The sequence below is a fragment of the Oncorhynchus mykiss genome, chromosome 12, assembly GCF_057628025.1.
Source record: "Oncorhynchus mykiss isolate SJ-2025 chromosome 12, ASM5762802v1, whole genome shotgun sequence".
NCBI lineage: Eukaryota > Metazoa > Chordata > Actinopteri > Salmoniformes > Salmonidae > Oncorhynchus > Oncorhynchus mykiss.
In genome coordinates, this window is record NC_143033.1 from 62,610,766 (window position 1) to 62,629,519 (window position 18,754).

General features: G+C 41.7%; 4 protein-coding genes across 6 annotated transcripts in view; 3 read left to right on the forward strand and 1 right to left on the reverse strand.

The window, feature by feature from the left end:
* Positions 1-18,754, reverse strand: part of asphd1 (aspartate beta-hydroxylase domain containing 1) — a 65,286-nt gene that overhangs the window by 43,696 nt on the left and 2,836 nt on the right. The window contains exon 2 of the mRNA XM_021624315.3: positions 10,247-10,710. Coding sequence (XP_021479990.1) covers positions 10,247-10,696 — 450 coding nt within the window. The 5' untranslated portion in view covers positions 10,697-10,710. The remainder of the gene's footprint in view (positions 1-10,246; positions 10,711-18,754) is intronic.
* The window catches only part of sez6l2 (seizure related 6 homolog (mouse)-like 2), a 109,306-nt gene that overhangs the window by 21,897 nt on the left and 68,655 nt on the right, over positions 1-18,754 (forward strand). The window lies entirely within an intron of this gene.
* On the forward strand, positions 534-18,080 carry LOC149979236 (uncharacterized). Its single transcript, XM_090192905.1, has 2 exons — positions 534-641; positions 16,926-18,080. The coding sequence occupies exon 2, from the start codon at positions 17,033-17,035 to the stop codon at positions 17,588-17,590; it is 558 nt and encodes a 185-aa protein (XP_090049031.1). The 5' UTR covers positions 534-641; positions 16,926-17,032; the 3' UTR covers positions 17,591-18,080.
* On the forward strand, positions 7,359-9,055 carry LOC149979237 (uncharacterized). The gene is made up of 2 exons (XM_090191529.1): positions 7,359-7,427; positions 7,587-9,055. The coding sequence occupies exons 1-2, from the start codon at positions 7,359-7,361 to the stop codon at positions 8,904-8,906; spliced, it is 1,389 nt and encodes a 462-aa protein (XP_090047655.1). The 3' UTR covers positions 8,907-9,055.

Sequence of the window (18,754 nt, forward strand, 5' to 3'; positions counted from 1 at the left end):
ACCTTTAAAAATCGGTTCTATATAGCACCAAAAAGGGTTTTGCTATCGTTACAAGCCAAAGAACCATTTTCTGGTACTATATAGAATCATTTTTTTAAAGGCCCAGTGCAGTCAAAATTCAGTTTTGTGTCATATTTGTACAACAGCTGGTGAAACTAACACTGTAAAAGTGTTTTTTAAATGTGATCAGTGTTATTGCTGATAGTTGCTAGCTAAAAATACAATCGACACAGGACCTTTTTGGCCTGCCTGGTGACATCACCAGACGGTATAATTGAATAGACCAATAAGAAACAGAGTTCCAAACCTCTCTGCCAATAACAGCTCGTTTTCAGGTTACATATTCCTCCCATTAAGTCCTAAACTCCTAGACAATCCTAGCAAAATTCTTCGATGAGAAAAGCTATTTTTGTTTCGTTTTGAATATTTTTATGGAAAACATATTACAGTAAGGTTGTTCTGATAGCTGTACTAATGTATAAAGTATTATATCTAGTGGCGAAGTTGGGTAACGTTACTGTAGCTTTTAATTTGCTAAATATCAGTGCAGAGCTATTTCCTGTCAGAACAATCCGAGCAATAACACCAGACAGACTAGCTCTATTTTTCTATCTTACTAGGCTTTGGTTAAAGATAAATCTGTAAGTACTTTGAGCTTTTAGGACATGCTTTTGCTATTTCAAATTGTGTTTCTAGAATATTTATGTTTTTTACATTTATTCTAGTTTTCTAAATTCCGATTATGCTAAGCTAATTGCGCTAACTATCGCCTATTCACTTAACATTGTGTGTTAGCATGCTAGCTAACGTTTCGTGATGGAATTAAGATTCTTTGGGTTTTGGATGTATAGAACTATTTTAAGTGTTCAGATATCTCTTGTGACAGAGCTAAAGTATAGTTATTAAGCTAAATGGACACTTATACACACAATCTATGTTTGTGATGTAAATTGTCATAATTTCTGCACGGTCATGTTGGCTAGCTAGGCTTATTTTCTTGTTGCTAGCTCGTGATAGAAATGCTGTTCTGTATTTGTATCCATTTGTGTGAATGTATATAGTGATTTTTCGAATACATTTTTTCCTTTCTGTATCGGTTACAGTTTTACAAACTAAATATCTAAAGATTATTTTGTAACAGTATTTTTATTGGAATTTCACAATTTTCACCCATATTAAGAGATACAACAACAAAGCAAAAAACAGCACTCACATACACATACCTGGATACATAAATACGTACATACATACATAGATACATACATACACCATCTTCCTCTCCCCGCTTGGCGCTTCTCTCACCCCATCCCCATCATTGCGTCTCTCAATACATACATTTTAAACAAACATACAAACAGAAATTAAACAAAAAAGCTCAGTTTAAACCAAGAAGTTAGGTTCAAGACATGGAACGTACAGTGTAATTCTGAAATAAATAGATCACCACCCTTCTAAGAGAATCCTTGCAGCATAATAGCTGATACCTCAGGTTCAAGATCATTTAGATAAGGTTCCCATACTTTGTAGAACTGATCTGTTTTAGAATGCAATGTACATGTCAGATATTCCAGTGGCACCCATTCAAATAGTATCTTATGCCAATGTTTAATAGAAGGAACCTTATCACTAATCCACTGTAAGATAATGTTTTTCCTCGCTGCGAACGTAAGGATGTTGTAAAGCCTCCTCTTACCCACAGAAGTAACATTCCTACTAGGGAGACCTAACAGTAAAGAAACTGGGTCCAATTATAGATAAACCCCTAGGATCTTTTCAATTTATTGCAAAACACCAGACCAGTATCACTGTAATTTGGAACATGACCATAAACAATGTGTTAGGGTGCCTGTATCAATTTTATATTTAAGACACCGAGGAGAAGAGGAAGAGGGGCTAAAAGCATGTCTGCGATTTGGGGATATATGCAATATGTGTATTATTCTTAACTGGATAGCTCTAGTATGATTACATATAGATATTGTTTGTGCATATCTCCAAATGTCCTCTGACACCTTTTCATCAATTTCGTCAACAGACAATTCTTTCTCCCACACTTGTTTCACCCTCTGTGTGTCAACAGCAGAAAAGGACCTTAAAGCATCATAAAACATACTTAGAAATTTTCCTTTGTGGGAAAAAAAAGCATTCTTTCAATGACAGACACATCAGGGTTGCCAATTAAGATGGTGCTCTTCAAAATATAATTACTTGTAGAAAGCGAAAGAAGTCCTGCTTTGGGAGTCGGTATTTCTCAACCATCTGCTCAAATGACAATAAAATCTTATAAGCAAATAAATAATTTAGTCTGCCTATGCCCTTATTAAGTCAAAAGTTAAAGCCAGCATCCAGAAATCCTGGATCAAAATATGGGTTGTTAAGAATTGGGGAAAGAGCAGAGTTTGGACCTTCCCAAAAAATGTTGAACTGACCTCCATACTTTAAGTGTGTTAAGTGTAATGGGATTATTGCAGTGATCTTTTACAGACTTGAAACTTCTGAAAAACAAAAGATCCTGTAAGGGGTATTTTGAAAAAGAAGTCTCAATGTCTAACCAAATAGAGGAGTCATCATTGTTGATCCAGTCAGAAATATAACATAGGTGGGCACACCACTGATAGAACTTAATATTAGGCAGATCTAAGCCGCCCCCATAGAACTTGGCAGCTGCAATATTGCCATTTTAAGTCTTGGCTTGCGTTTACTCCATATAAAGGAACTTAGCCTTCCATTTACATCCTTTATTACCTCATTGGAGAGTAATACTGGGATCATTTGGATTGGGTAGAGTAGTCTAGGTAAATTGTTCATTTTCAAGAGGGATATTCTACCCAACCATGCTATCGGAAGTGAGTTCCAGCTCTCCAGATCCTACCTTATTGTATCAAACAAGGGAACAAAATTGGCTTTGTACATTTGCTGGAATTTAGGAGTTACAAATATACCCAGATACGTAAAACCTGAGGGAGACCATTAAAAAAGAAAAGGGAGGAGAAGAATTAGGTACAGAATGAAGGTTATCAAGTGGCATAGCCTCTGATTTACTTAAGTTAATCTTGTAGACTGAGAATTCGCTGAATAATTCAATAATATTAACGCGAGATGAATATCAGGCATTCATCAAAATACAAGATTATTTTATGGTGTACATCACCAATGAGCAGCCCCTGTTTAGCAGGCCTACCAACAAAGTGATGACCTTGGCCAGTGGTTCCATAGCAAGTGCAAATAAGAGAGGGGACAGAGGACAGCCCTGTCTAGTACCTCTGCGTATAGAGAAGCTATTTGACCTTAGCCCATTAGTGAGGACAGCAGCCTGAGGATCATCATATAAAACTTTCACCCATTTTATAAAGTTGTCCCCTAGACCAAATTTAGTCAGAGCAAAGAATAGGTAAGACCACTCCACATGGTCAAATGCTTTCTCAGCATCTAGGGAGAGCACAAGGCCATCCATAGCACTTTGTTGGTAGGCTTGAATTACATTAAGAAGCCGCCTGACATTGTTACATGACTTACGGCCCTTAATGAAGCCAGTTTGTTCTCCTTTCACAATAAGTGGCAGTGAGTCCTCTAATCTTGTGGCTGGAATTTTAGAAAGCAATTTTCTATCCACATTCAGAAGGGAAATGGGTCTTTACGAGGAACAAGCCTGGGCAGCTTCCCTTTTTGAGAATAATTGATATGTTGGCTTATCTCAGCGTTTGAGGGAGGTGGTCATTTGAAAATGAGGGGTTAAACATATCACGCAATGGCTCAAGGATCAGGCCATGGAACTCCTTATAGAACTCACTACAAAACCCATCTGGTCCTGGGGCCTTACCATTTTGCAGATTCTTAATTGCGAACATTATCTCTTCCTTGGTAATAGGGGCATTAAGGAGAGACCTCTGTTCTTCAGTGATTAGAGGGAGCTGAATCTTAGAAAATAAGTCCTCCATTAATTTGGGTGCGTCATTTGTCAGTTCTGAGGCATAAAGATATGCATCAAATGTCTTAAATGAGTCATTTATCAATTTATTTTCCATATAAATGATTGCCATCAGAATCAGTAATAGTAGCAATTGACTGTGAGTCAGCTCTCTTTTTTAGCTAGGTACGCCAAATACTTTCCTGGTTTATCTCCATGGTCATAAAGCTTTTGCCTGACAAAATCTCATTTTCTTTTCAGCGTCCTGTGTTAGGAGAGAGTCCAACGTTGATCTAAGGACTGATATTTCCTTTAATAGGGCAGGAGTGGGAGTTTTAATGTTGTCCTTCTCTTTAATACCTAATTCACCCTCTAACGTTTTTTGCTTTTCACGCTTTTTCCGCCTCTTAGTAGCCGTGTATGACATAATCAGACCCCTGGCGTACGCTTTACAGGTTTCCTAAAGGAGCGAGGGGTTATCTTTTGATTGAAAGTTGATAGAGAAAAATGCTTTAAACTATGTAATAAAATATTATGTAAATGTATGGTCTTTAGGAATGGTTGTATTCAACTTCCAATGTCTTGACAGATTGGATGCCCCGCTGAGTTTTATGTCCAGGATCACCTCTGCATGATCAGATATGACTATGCTTCCTATCCTAGCAGATAAAACAGACTGCAAAGTTGTCCTGGGCATAAAAAAGTAATATATTCTAGTCTGACATCCATGAGGTGCAGAGAAAAAAGTGAACTCTGTTGGAGGGATGAAAGGTTCTCCAAACATCAGCATACCCCAGATCATCACAAATAGCTTTAAGTGACTTAGCTTGAGGAGAGAGTGAAACTATACCACTGGAAAACCTGTCAATAAGAGGGTTCAACAAACAATTAAAATCTCCTCCAACCACTGCAGTGTCTGAGTTTAATTCTGAAAAGTCTAGAAATACCTTAGTGAGGAAATCAGGGGGGTGGGAAGTAAATATTCATTATGGAAATGTTGTGCCCTTGTAAAGTACCATTAATTATAACAAAACGACCAAATTTATCTTTCACACAAATCAACACCTTAAGTGGTAGGTTATTTTTCACAAGAATTGCTACACCTCTACTTCTGGATGTAAATGATGAGGAAAACACTTGACCAAACCCCCCTTGCTGCAACTTCAGATGCTCCTTATCATCCAAATGAGTTTCTTGCAACAGAGCAATATAAAAACTTTTCTTTTTTTTTAAAGACAGTACCTTCTTCCTTTTAATGGGGCTATTGCTCCCTCTAATGTTCTGTTACCTGCCATTGCACTTTTAGCAACCAATATCCAGACTGAATCCTACTGTAAAGATGGGGTGGTACCTTTTCCCACTCTCATCAATCTCACCGAGCATAAACAAATGATATGAACCCTGAACCAGAACTATACTAAACCCAAAAATTAAACATGTAAAGACTCAACAGGGGGTTTTCCCACTAGCTAACATGCAGGGGATGTAGACTGTAGACATCCAATGTAGACTCTTAAGTCCGCATTGCCACTCAATAGCCTCATCCTTTATATATATGGAAATGAAGATCAATAGAAGAAGTTTGAGGCTCTTCCACCTAAAACCAAGCCTGGGCACCAATATAGATTCACACATATTTCAGTCTGAGCTATAGTAGCAGTTACTTTAGCAAGAAAAATAATAAAGATACGCATATTACTGAACAGGAGCACGTGATAACTCACACTACTGCTTCATGATCGGATTCAAATGAAAAGAGTTATCAAATGCCACGGAGGTGCAGCTTAAAGTTATTTTACCCGAGAGAGTCAATAAACACAGCAGCCTCTTCGGGTGTGTAGAGTTCTTTAGGTGATCTGTTGACCATAATCTTCAATGTGGCCGGGTGCAGCAGTGCGTAGCCCATCTTTATTCTCTTGAGTCGAGCCCTCACCTCATCAAATGCTTTGCGTCTTTGTACAACCGCTGTGGAATAATCATTGAAAAATGAGACCCTTGGGCCTTGACTACCGTCAGAATCGATGCTTCCAGCCGCATCCATGACACGCTGCTTGTTGGTGAAGTTGTGGAACTTTATAACCACTGGCTGTGGGCGTTGGTTGGGGCCGGGTATCGGTGCTTGAGAGCGATGGGCTCTGTCCAGCTTCACACGACCAGCCTTAGTGTCCATTTGTAGGTAGCCAGGGATCCATTCCTCTAAAGAATTCACTGAACGTGGATATTGGATATTGCATCTGTGTCCTCGATTATCCAAGGCATCAGTGTGCTCTGCCATTTCGCGCACCTGTTTCTCAAGTGCCTTTATCTTAGTGTCCATTGATGTAGTTGAAGTTTCCACAGTAACAATTCTTCCTTCCACCTCATCCACACGCTTGACAACCCTCTGTAGTTCAGCTGAATGGCCTGCTATTGCTTCCAAGACATCCGGGATGTTATCCGTCATCCTTTGAATTACCAGGTCCATTGTGCCTGGATCCGCAGTGGCGTTAGTTAGCTAGCTCCTCCTGCACATCTACAGGGATGGTGGTTTTGGTCGAGGTCTTAGTAGTTCTGCAGGGCATGTTATCGAACATTTTTGAGAAATATCCGTCAAGACTCATTGTAGGATAACTTATTTAGCAAATTATACAACTTTTTCAAGCTAGAAGATTAATGTAAAAAGAGAAATCTATGAATGCCACGGGAGCTCACTGAAACCCAGTGTTCTCTTCATGGCGCCATTTTGTCCCCCATACCTACTAAAGATTCTTAACGGTACCATTGCCTCCCTGATTCTTAATTAGAAGAGTGTAAGGTGTCTGCCAAGCTATGTAGTTTACACATTGTGAGAGCAGAAGAGTAAAAAGACTGACTACACGACAGGCCCAGCCACAGGAAAAGTGGATCCCTTCTTCACATCGCTATCGAGGACTCGCAATGATCCAAGCTTCATCTTCATAAACATAGCAGGTTCAAGCACCACATAGACTGAAAAACCATCAGAGAAGCACAACAGAGAACACAGAACTCCAGTGTCCGTACGGAAGACAGAAGTTTCATCTCAGTCTGAAGATAACCAGGCTCATCCCTCAAGAAAGACAGTTGAGGACCCAAACAAACAGTGTCCATTACACAACAAGCCTCACCCTCTGAGAAAATCAAAGACAAACACATCTGTTTCAGATGCTGTGCTTCAACCAAACATCTCGCAAAAGACTGTGAGACAGCAGTGCAGTGCAAAGAGTGGAACAGTGATAGACATCCGTCTGCGTTACATCCGGGGCAAGCCCCATGGAAAACCGAGAACTCCACAGCCAAGGAAGACCATGGCGGGGAGCATAGGAAAAGGGCAACACCTGCAGTAACCTCAGAGTGCACTGAGATCTGTGGAGAGCCAGTCAGCTCTAGATCATGTTCCAAGATATGCTTAGTCAAAGTGTACCCCGCAGATCACAGAGAGAAGGCAGTCAGAATGTATACCGTCTTAGATGAACAGAGCAACAGGTCGTTATCCAGAACTGAGTTCTTCGACCTCTTCGCTGTCAGAGGTTGTCCAGCAACTACATTGTGTAGTCACTGGAAGGAAAAACACAGCTTACTCTTCTCACTCTCATAGAATGTGACATGATGCCTGACGATAGATCACAGATTCCCTCACCTGAAATTGCACATCATCTCCTGCATCTGATGCCTGTTGCAGACAAGATTCCAGCACTCGACGCGGGAGCAGCAATCCTTCTCCTGCTCGGGAAGAGACAGACTAAGAGTGCACAAAGTCAGAGAGCAATACAACGCACCCTATGCACATTGCCTTGACCTCGGATGGGCCATTATCGGTGATGTATGTCTGAACGGATCTCACAAGCCAGCTAAAGTTAGCGTTTACAGAACAAATGTGCTGCAAAATGGATGCACATCATTCCTTAGCCCTTGTGCTAACATCATTCAGATCAAAGAGAGACTGAATAACACAATACAACTTTCGGAAGCTCAGAGTTGCATAGAGGCCGCTGTCCCAGCTGGAGATACGGATGACATCGGATGCAAAGTGTTTGAAAGAACACAAAACTACGACAAGCCAGCAGCCATCCTCAAACACAACAGATGGCTCTCAGGCCCACTCTTCCTGACAGAGATAGAGATAGAAGAGACTACTCAGTTAGAAACCTTTGAACTCGTGGGATCCGATACTGACACAGAGATCTGGCTGCAAGACACAACCTTCACTACCGAAGCTACTGAAGTCCAACTTGTCTCACACAGGTTTGAACGTTTCTCCAGCTGGAAGTCACTCACCCGAGCAATCGCAAAACTACTCCAAATAGCCAAAGCATTCTCCAGGGCTCCAGACAGTGACAAGGGCAACCATCCTAAACAGGCCAAAACCACCATCATCAGATGCGTACAGAAAGAAGTCTTCAAAGAAGAAATCAAGTGCCTCACCAAAAGAGAAGAGGTCTCCAAACACTTTCCACTAAAGAAGCTGAACCCTAAACACTTAACACTAAAGAAGCTGGACCCTATCATCCATAAGGACGGGTTGATAAGAATCGGACTCATGGCTGAAGTCATGGCCATCATGAACGCTCAACCCATAGTTCCAGTGTCCATGGATCCAGAGATGACAGCAGTTCTTACACCTGCTATGCTTCTGACACAAAATGTTTTAAACTACAACAGCACCTCCAGGAGACTTCAACCTCAAAATCTCTTCAGCAAGCAATGGAAACAAGTTCAGAGCCTCGCAGACACATTCTGGAAAAGATGGAGACAAGAATACCTGGTGACACTCCAGTCATGCAGATGGCAAGTTGACAAACCTAATCTGCAAGTTGGAGATGTCGTCTTACTAAAAGACACGCAAGTCCACCTGTTAGATTCGGCGTCAAAACTGTACCAAGCGGTTATAACAAAGTCAGGGATAGTGGAAGTGAGAGTCATGAGACAGGGCACCCGACAGGGCACCCCTAAGGTGTTCTTCAGACCTGTCTCGGAAGTCGTCCTACTCCTCCAAAAGTAAACATAGTGACATAGCGGGGAGTGTTCTGATAGCTGTACTGATGTACAACTTATCCTTTGTTGTCATCTAGTGGCGAAGTTGGGTACTGTAGCTTTTAATTTGCTAACTCTCGGTGCAACGCTATTTCCTGTCAGAACAATCCGAGCAACAACAACAGACAGACTAGCTCTATTTTTCCATTTTACTAGGTCAATTTGTAAGAACTTTGAGTTATTAGGACATGCTTTCGCTAATTCAAATTGTGTTTCTAGAATATTTATGTTTTTTACATGTTTATTCTAGTTTTCTAAGTTCCGATGATGCTAAGCTAATTGCGCTAACTATCACCCATTCACTTAACATTGTGTGTTAGCATGCTAGCTAACGTTTCGTGATGGAATTTAGCTTCTTTGGGTTTTGGATGTATATAACTATTTTAAGTATTCAGATATCTCGTGACAGAGCTAAATTATAGTTATTAAGCTATATGGACACTTAGATTGTGTGTATATGTTTGATGTAAATTGTCATCATTTCTACATGGTCATGTTGGCTAGATGGGCTTATTTTTCTTGTTGCTAGCTCGTGATAGAAACGCTGTTCTTTATTTGTATCCATTTGTGTGAATGTATATCGTGATTTTTCTACTACATTTTCTCCTTTCTGTATCTGTTAAAGATTCTTCTACTAAAGATACAATACCAGTCCCTCCCTGATTCTTTATTGGAAGAGTGTAAGCTGTCTGCCAAGCTTTGTAGCTTACACATTGTGAGTGCAGAACAAAAGGTACTTCATTGTTACACAGAAATGTATTTGATATTGAAATAAAAACAGCAGCATTGGGCCTTTTAAGTGTGTAGTTGGAACCTGAGATTCTGATTCACCTTTAATATCGGTTTCATCTGGTGTCTTTTAAAAATACAGGCAATTCTATCCAGACTTGGCACAGATACACTTGGTTTACAAACAATGGAGTAAATCAACCACTAACACTTTATTTGTATAGTCCATCTGTAGATGCTCTACAGACTATTAGTAACATTTCAACTAAATATCTACTAACCCTAAACTTAACCCTTGCCCTAACCCTTACCTTTATTCTATACCTATCCCTAATCGCAAAATGTAGAAGGGGTTGGGTAAAATGTCCCTTTCCAGTTGCTTCTGAAAATATAGTTTGTTGATAGTATGACCATCTGTAGAGCATCTACAGATGGATTATCCGTACTATCCAAATAAAGTGTGACCAACCAACCATCATCTTTTGGGTTATGATGGGGTTAGACAGTTGTATTAAGCTCATGAGGCATTTCATATCATTCATTAATTGAAATGACTGTAAATTTCAGGTTTCACATTACCTGCTCCCGGAGTCCTTTATGAATGCGTCCCATGCCAGCCCAGCTGTAGCGTTTTGCATACTCCTGCAGTGCTGCATACAGCTTCCTGCCACTCGCTGTGGCCTGGGGTGGGAACAGGGCATGGCTCAGCACAGGGGTCAGGTATCCTTGCCCCTGCTCCTCCTCTCCCGTCTCCATGGTGATGCAGGGAGTCCCCCGATCGCCAGTGGCCACATTTGATGTGGCACTGCACACTGCTCCAGCACAGCTGCCGGCGCGGGACAACACAGAGCGCCTGGAGCCGGACTTGTGCTTACCTGGGATGGCTCGGCCTGGAGCTGGCGGGTCAGAGCCCACCCTGTAACAATACCATAGGAAGAGGAGCAGCAGGGTCCACAGGAGCCCATTCAGAGGACGGACCCCCAGCTCAGCACAGGGGGGCAATGGGAGCAGATCCATGGGCCAGTCCATCCTACAGTGATGAACTGAAATAACAGAGAGGAAGTAAAGGAGAAAGAGGAGGAGATAAGTATGCTATAGCATATAGCACATACATATTCCATATGTGTTATTTGATAGATTTGATGTCTTCACTATTATTCTACAATGTAGAAAATAGTACAAATAAAGAAAACCCCTGGAATGAGTAGGTGTGTCAAAACTTTTGACTGGTACTATGAGACTCAACATTAAGCTCAGGTGCATCCTGTTTCCATTGATGTTTCTAGATCTTGATTGGAGTCCACCTGTGGTAAATCAATTGATTGGACATGATTTGGAAAGGCACACACCTGTCTATATAAGGTCCCACAGTTGACAGTGCATGTCAGAGCAAAAACCAAGCCATGAGGTCGAAGGAATTGTCCGTAGAGTGCAGAGTCAGGATTGTGTTGAGGCACAGATCGGGGAAGGGTACCAAAACATTTCTGCAACATTTAGGTCCCCAAGAACACAGTGGCCTCCATCATTCTTAAATGGAAGACGTTTGGAACCACCACGACTCTTCCTAGAGCTGGCCGCCTGGCCAAACTGAGCAATTGGGGAGAAGGGCCTTGGTCACTCTGACAGAGCTCCAGAGTTCCTCTGTGGAGATGGTAGAACCTTCCAGAACAACAACCATCTCTGCAGCACTCCACCAATAAGGCCTTTATGGTAGAGTGGCCAGACAGAAGCCACTCCTCAGTAAAAGGCATGAAAGCCCGCTTGGAGTTTGCTAAAAGATGAGATAAGGCGGGGCTTTACCTAGCAAAGACTTATAGATGACCTGGAGCCAGTGGGTTTGGCGACGGATATGTAGTGAGATTGTTGGGGGCTACTTTGTAAATGACATGGCCGTATTCAAGGATTGGTAGGATAGTCCGTTTTACGAGGGTATGTTTGGCGGCATGAGTGAGTGTTGCGAAATAGGAAGCCGATTCTAGATTTAATTTTGGATTGGAGATGCTTAATGTAAGTCTGGAAGGAGAGTTTACAGTCGTCCACATATTTTAGGTCAGAACCGTCCAGAGTAGCGATGCTAGTCGGGCGGGAGGGTGCGGGCAGCAATCAGTTGAAGAGCATGCACTTAGTTTTACTAGCATTTAACAAAAAATGCAGGCCACAGAAGGAGTGTGACACCCCCTGTGGGACCCCCATGGAGACTGCCAGAGGTCTGTACAACAGGCCCTCCGATTTGACACACTGAACTCTATCTGAGAAGTAGTTGGTGAACCAGGCGAGGCAGTCATTTGAGAAGCAAAGGCTATTGAGTCTGCCGATAAGAATGCGGTGATTGACAGAGTCGAAAGCCTTGGCCAGGTCGATGAAGACGGATGCAGAGTACTTTCATTTATCGATGCCAGTTATGATTTCGTTTAGGACCTTGAGCATGGCTGAGGTGCACCCATGACCAGCTTGGAAACCAGATTGCATAGTGGAGAAGGTACGTGGGATTCGAAGTGGTCGGTGATCTGTTTATTAACTTGGCTTTCGAAGATTTAAAAAATGCAGGGCAGGACAGTTTGTGTCTAGAGTGCTTTCTCGGTCTTCAATGAAAACGAATTGAAAAAAACTAACTAAACTCAATTATGTAGGCTACTCAATTGTGTTCATTTAAAATGTATGGATTAAAAATGTGTTCACTATTGCTGGAGTCTTACAGGATAAATAGCTGGATGTAAAGCCTGGTCTCAGAGTACAAGTAAATCTAAGACACTCAAATTAGTATGATATGTTACGTTTGCTATGGTACATAAGACATAAGGTTACTTAACGCAAAAACAAAAAGGAGGGTAGGCGAATAATTTGAACGTTTTAGCAATCCAAAGGTTGCGTGTTAGAATCTCATCACGGACAACTTTGGCATTTTAGCTAATTAGCAACTACTTAGGGTTAGGGGAAGGTTAGCTAACATGCTAACCGTAACCCTTTTAGCTAACCCTTCCCCTAACTTTAACCCTTTAACCTAACTCCTAAGCTTAACCTTAGCCTCTAGCCTAGCTAGCATTAGCCAGCTAGCTAACATTAGCATTAGTCACCTAGATAACGTTAGCCACAACAAATTGGAATTCGTAACATATTATACATTTTGCAAATTCGTTACATATTATATGAATTGTAATTCATAATATATCATACAAAATGGATGATGGACATTGTTACCAGTTTTGTTTTTTCCATTTATATTTAGAGGTAGCACGTTAGCATGTTAGCACGTAGGGCGCACCAATTTGTTTCGACACGTTTAGTAAGTATGTGTTACACCTATGTTGGCTTGTCCACCTCGTTAGTCAGAAGGTGGTTCACCTAGCCCTGGTGATATTTAAGAGTGGCTGGTCCAGTGCTCCAATTGAGGTTAAGAGATGTTGGGAAAGATACACTTCACGGCAGCTGACGTGCAATTTCGAGCTCAACCTATTTTAAGTTTGAAAGAAGACTTTTTTTTGGTGTTTCTCCTGTTTGTTTTGCTCCATATTCTTTTTACTCCCTATCCTAAGTTGTGTTTTTTTCTTTTCGTTGGCAGACCTAGTGGGCATCCTTGGCGGGTGTCTTTAGGAACCCCTTACTAGTGGCATTGCCAACTTTCTGTGAGAACCCACATGGGTGCCTTTCAGAACCCCTTTTAAACTCCTTTCCTTTTCTTTTGGTTGTCAAAGTTATTTTTCTTTGTTAGATCCCTTTGTTGTCAGCGACATTTTCAGTTTGTCAGTTGGGAACGTTACAAAATGGGGCCCCGTCCAGGATCTTGATTCCCATGAGTATGATAGAGGCTCTAATCACCTACTTTGAAGCTCTGCTGTGCCCAGATATTTGAGTGTTCAAAATTCAGTTTTGTGGTATAGTTTGTCACTGACATCCACCCAAAAGGATTATAAGATTGGTCCAATAATTTTGAAAGTTGCATAAACACACAGGTTTATTTAAAAAATCCATGGACTAAGTTGGAAGCGTTTGTGGAAAACCCTACATGGGGATGCTAGATAAATGTACTAAGGCATCTGCTCATCGTTTCAAAGTATTATGACATCAAAGTGGCATCTGGCAATCCAAACAGTAGTCAAAGAGTTGATCGGTACTGTTTTGGCGAGGCAGATGAAAAGGGTGCTTACGGGTGGTGGGGGGAGTCCTATAGGCCTGCAATTGAGGGAGTTAGAACTAAAGGCAAAGTTGGAGCAACAGAAATTAAACCTTGAGCACAAGGAAATAGAACCAAAGGAGAGATTGGGGCCACATAAATTAGTTGGAGCACAGGGAAAGACAAGTTGAGGGTGGAGCCAAACCACAAGATCAGGAATGTGAGCAATTCCATTAGATTAAGAGATGGATCTGGAAGCCCTCAGAATCCAGTCAGGCCATCCTGCACCCTCAGAGTTTGATCTTGGTTGGAACAGCCGGCTTGTACCGCCTTTCAACAAAAAATATGTGGATGTATATTTTACTCTGTTTGAGCGGATTGCCACATCCCTAAAATGGCCGTGAGATATTTAGTTACTGCTCCTCCAAAGTGTTGTTGTGAGAAGGGCTCAATGCATATGCCACTTTACCTCTTGACCAGAGTTCAGATTATGACACTGTTAAAGCTGCTATCCTTCGGATTTACGAGTTGGTCCCAGAGGCATACAGACAACAATTACACAAATTGCGAAAGACAGAATCACAAAGCCATGTTGAGTTCGCAAAGGAACAAGCATGTATTTTTGATCAGTGGTGTGGTTCTCAAGAGGTCGAGGACTTGGAGGATTAAAACACACTCATACTTCTCGAACAGTTCAAGAATTGCCTTCACGAAAGGGTTAAGACCTACATTTATGAGCACAAGGATCTCACACTTGAGAAAGCTGCAGTCCTTGCAGATGAGTTTGTGTTGACACAAAACTACCTTCACAAACAGAGCACCCAGTAGTTAATCCTTTCACAAATAGCAAACCAGTGAATTCACCTCATATTACTAGGTTTCAGACTTTTTCTACAGTGCCCAAAAGATAAAGATCGTCAGAAAACTGTTTTTTTGTATCCGCTAGTTTTTCATTACTGCCGTGAGAAACGACAGATTGTCCTAGGTTAAAACAGAAAACAGAGAGAGAAGAATATGTTTATTCTTGTGGGAGCCTTTAAGTCTGGTTGGGATTGGTGTACGTATCTCCTAAACAAGATTTTGGAAAATATGTATATGAACCCTTTGTTTCAGACAGGTTCGCGTCTCTGCAGAGTGGAGATACTTTTAAGCAGCCGGTAAAGATACTTGAGACACTTGGGCAGCCCAATCCTTCATTTTGGAGGTTGTTTTGCCTTTGTCTGACAATTCAGCAACTGATAGTAGTACAAGGTGTGAAGATTTGTTTCATGGAAGTTCCTTTGCATACAGTAATGTGGAACTCGAGTCTGATCTTGTTTCTGGTACCGTTGTCGTTGGAGTGAGGCCTAGCCTACCAGTGAAGGGGGTCTCATTCATTTTGGGAAACGATTCGGCTGGAGGGAAGGTCATGCCAAATCCTGTCATTTGTAAGGAACCTTGAGTAAAGGAACCTAGTGTTCCCAGCGTGCTATGGGTAAGAAAGTTGCCGGGAGCAGAACTAATGTTGTGGAGGATGTCACCAGATCCCACCATGGTCGATCTCTCCGATGTTTATGGGTGATCCTGATTTCCCTAAACCTCCTGAGTGTCTCTCAAATTGTCGTTCCAGTTACGCTTCGACAAGAGATTCTGAGGTTGGCTCAAGATGGTATTATGGCAGGCCATCTTGGGGTCAACAAGACATATGACCAGATCTTGCGTAACATCTTCTGGCCTGGTCTGAAACAGGATGTTGTGGCTTACTGTAAATCATGCTGTGTTTGCCAGCGGACGGGTAAACCGAACCAAGCTGTACTGGTTGCACCTTTGCAGCCTTTGCAACCCAATCAAACAACATGCCTATCGAGTGAATCCTGAAAAGAGAGAGATGCTCCGCAGTGAGGTGGAGTTCATGCTTGAGCACAGCATTGCACAACATGACAACTGTCAGTGGAGTTCGTCCTGTATTTTAGTACCTGCGATTTTGTTTCCGATTTTCGGAAACTCAATGCCATTACTAAGTCGGACTCGTACCCTTTGCCCAGGGTCGATGATTGTGTGGACCTTGTTGGTGCTGCTAAGTACGTTAGCAAGTTTGATCTGCTGAAGAGATATTGGCAGGTCCCTCTAACTGAGCGTGCCTACCTTTGTCTCCCATTCAAGTTAGGAAACGCCAGAGCCATGTTTCAAAGGCTCATGCACATCGTTCTATGTGGCCTAGAAAATGCTGAAGCATATTTGGATGTGGTCATATTTAGCACCACCTGGCCCCAACACCTTCAGGATATTAGGAGTCTGTTCTGCGTTTCACAGCTGCCAACCTGACAATTAACCTGTCAAAGAGTGAAATTGCCCAAGCAACAGTGAAATATCTCGGGAAGGTGGTGGGGCAAGGGAGAGTTTGAAAAAGTGGAGGCCATCAATAACTTGGCTTTTTGCAAGAACTTTGCCCAGGTTGATGCACCACTTACAGATTGACCAGTCCGAAAGTAATTTTCTGTTGGAGCCTCAACAGTCAGGAGGCATTTGAGAAGACAAAGACTATTTTGGTCTCTGCACCGGTGCAAGCTGCTCTGGATTTCCGTTGTCCATTTGCTTTTTACACCGATGCCAGCAATGTAGGAGCAGGGGCTGTGCACCTACAGAAAGACGATACAAATGTTGAGCACCCTGTGGGGTATTTTTAAAAGACATTGGCCTCATATCAAAAACACAACTCGACTATCGAGAAGGAGACGCTTGGTACTGGCTCTTTAGCACTTCGAGGTTTATGTATCGGTCTCTACACCTCTGGTGGTCTACACCAATTATAACCCTCTCATTTTCCTGCAAAAGACAAGTTCCACGAACCGCCGGCTCCTTCACTGGAGTCTCATATTATAGGAATTTCCCCTTGAAATCAGACGTCCGTAGTAAGGACAACTTGGTTTCTGATTTTGTCTTTCAAGGGTGGGCAGTCAATACGTTTTTGTGTTTAGCCAGTATGTAGCCCAGGCTTACAATTTATTTGGAGATTGGAGATTAGTTTTGGTTGTGCTCCTCCAAAGGGAGGAGAGAACATACATGATTTTACTACTTTTTCAAAACTTCTGTCTTTTAGGCAACTATATATAGAAAAATATTTATAGAGTAAAAGGTGGCTGTTTTTGTCTTGTATTTAATTGGTAGGCTTGATTACCAACAACGATGAGACGGCCTACAGGGAGGAGGTGAGGGCCCTCGGAGTGTGGTGTCAGGAAAATAACCTCACACTCAACGTCAACAAAACTAAGGAGATGATTGTGGACTTCAGGAAACAGCAGAGGGAACACCCCCCTATCCACATCGATGGAACAGTAGTGGAGAGGGTAGCAAGTTTTAAGTTCCTCGGCATACACATCACAGACAAACTGAATTGGTCCACTCACACAGACAGCATCGTGAAGAAGGCGCAGCAGCGCCTCTTCAACCTCAGGAGGCTGAAGAAATTCGGCTTGTCACCAAAAGCACTCACAAACTTCTACAGATGCACAATCGAGAGCATCCTGGCGGGCTGTATCACCGCCTGGTATGGCAACTGCACCGTCCTCAACCGTAAGGCTCTCCAGAGGGTAGTGAGGTCTGCACAACGCATCACCGGGGGCAAACTACCTGCCCTCCAGGACACCTACACCACCCGATGTCACAGGAAGGCCATAAAGATCATCAAGGACATCAACCACCCGAGCCACTGCCTGTTCACCCCGCTATCATCCAGAAGGCGAGGTCAGTACAGGTGCATCAAAGCTGGGACCGAGAGACTGAAAAACAGCTTCTATCTCAAGGCCATCAGACTGTTAAACAGCCACCACTAACACTGACACTGACTCAACTCCAGCCACTTTAATAATGGGAATTGATGGGAAATGACGTAAATATATCACTAGCCACTTTAAACAATGCTACCTTATATAAATGTTACTTACCCTACATTATTCATCTCATATGCATACGTATATACTGTACTCTATATCATCGACGGTATCCTTATGTAATACATGTATCACTAGCCACTTTATACTATACTATGCCACTTTGTTTACATACTCATCTCATTTGTACATACTGTACTCGATACCATCTACTGTATCTTGCCTATGCTGCTCTGTACCATCACTCATTCATATATCCTTATGTACATATTCTTTATCCCCTTACACTGTGTACAAGACAGTAGTTTTGGAATTGTTAGTTAGATTACTTGTTATTACTGCATTGTCGGAACTAGAAGCACAAGCATTTCGCTACACTCGCACTAACATCTGCTAACCATGTGTATGTGACAAATAAAATTTGATTTGATTTGATTTGAATTGTTGACAGTAGAGGTCGACCGATTATGATTTTTCAACGCCGATACCGATACCGATTATTGGAGGACAAAAAACTGATACCGATTAATCGCCCGATTTAAAAATGAAAAAAACATTTGTAATAATGACAATTACAACAATACTGAATTAACACTTATTTTAACTTAATATAAAACATCAATAAAATAAATTTAGCCTCAAATAAATAATGAAATGTGTTCAATTTGGTTTAAATAATGCAAAAACAAAGTGTTGGAGAAGAAAGTAATATGTGCCATGTAAAAATGTGTGCCATGTAAAATATGTGCCATGTAAAAAAGCTAACGTTTAAGTTCCTTGCTCAGAACATGAGAACATATGAAAGTTGGTGGTTCCTTTTAACATGAGACTTCAATATTCCAAGGTAAGAGGTTTTAGGTTGTAGTATTTATAGGACTATTTCTCTTTATCCCATTTGTATTTCATCTACCTTTGACTATTGGATGTTCTTATAGGCACTATAGTATTGCCAGTGTAACAGTATAGCTTCCGTCCCCCTCCTTGCCCCTACCTGGGCTCAAACAAGGAACACATAGACAATAGCCACACTCGAAGCATCTTTACCCATCGCTCCACAAAAGCTGCGGCAAGGGGAATAACTACTCCAAATCAAAAAGCGAGTGACGT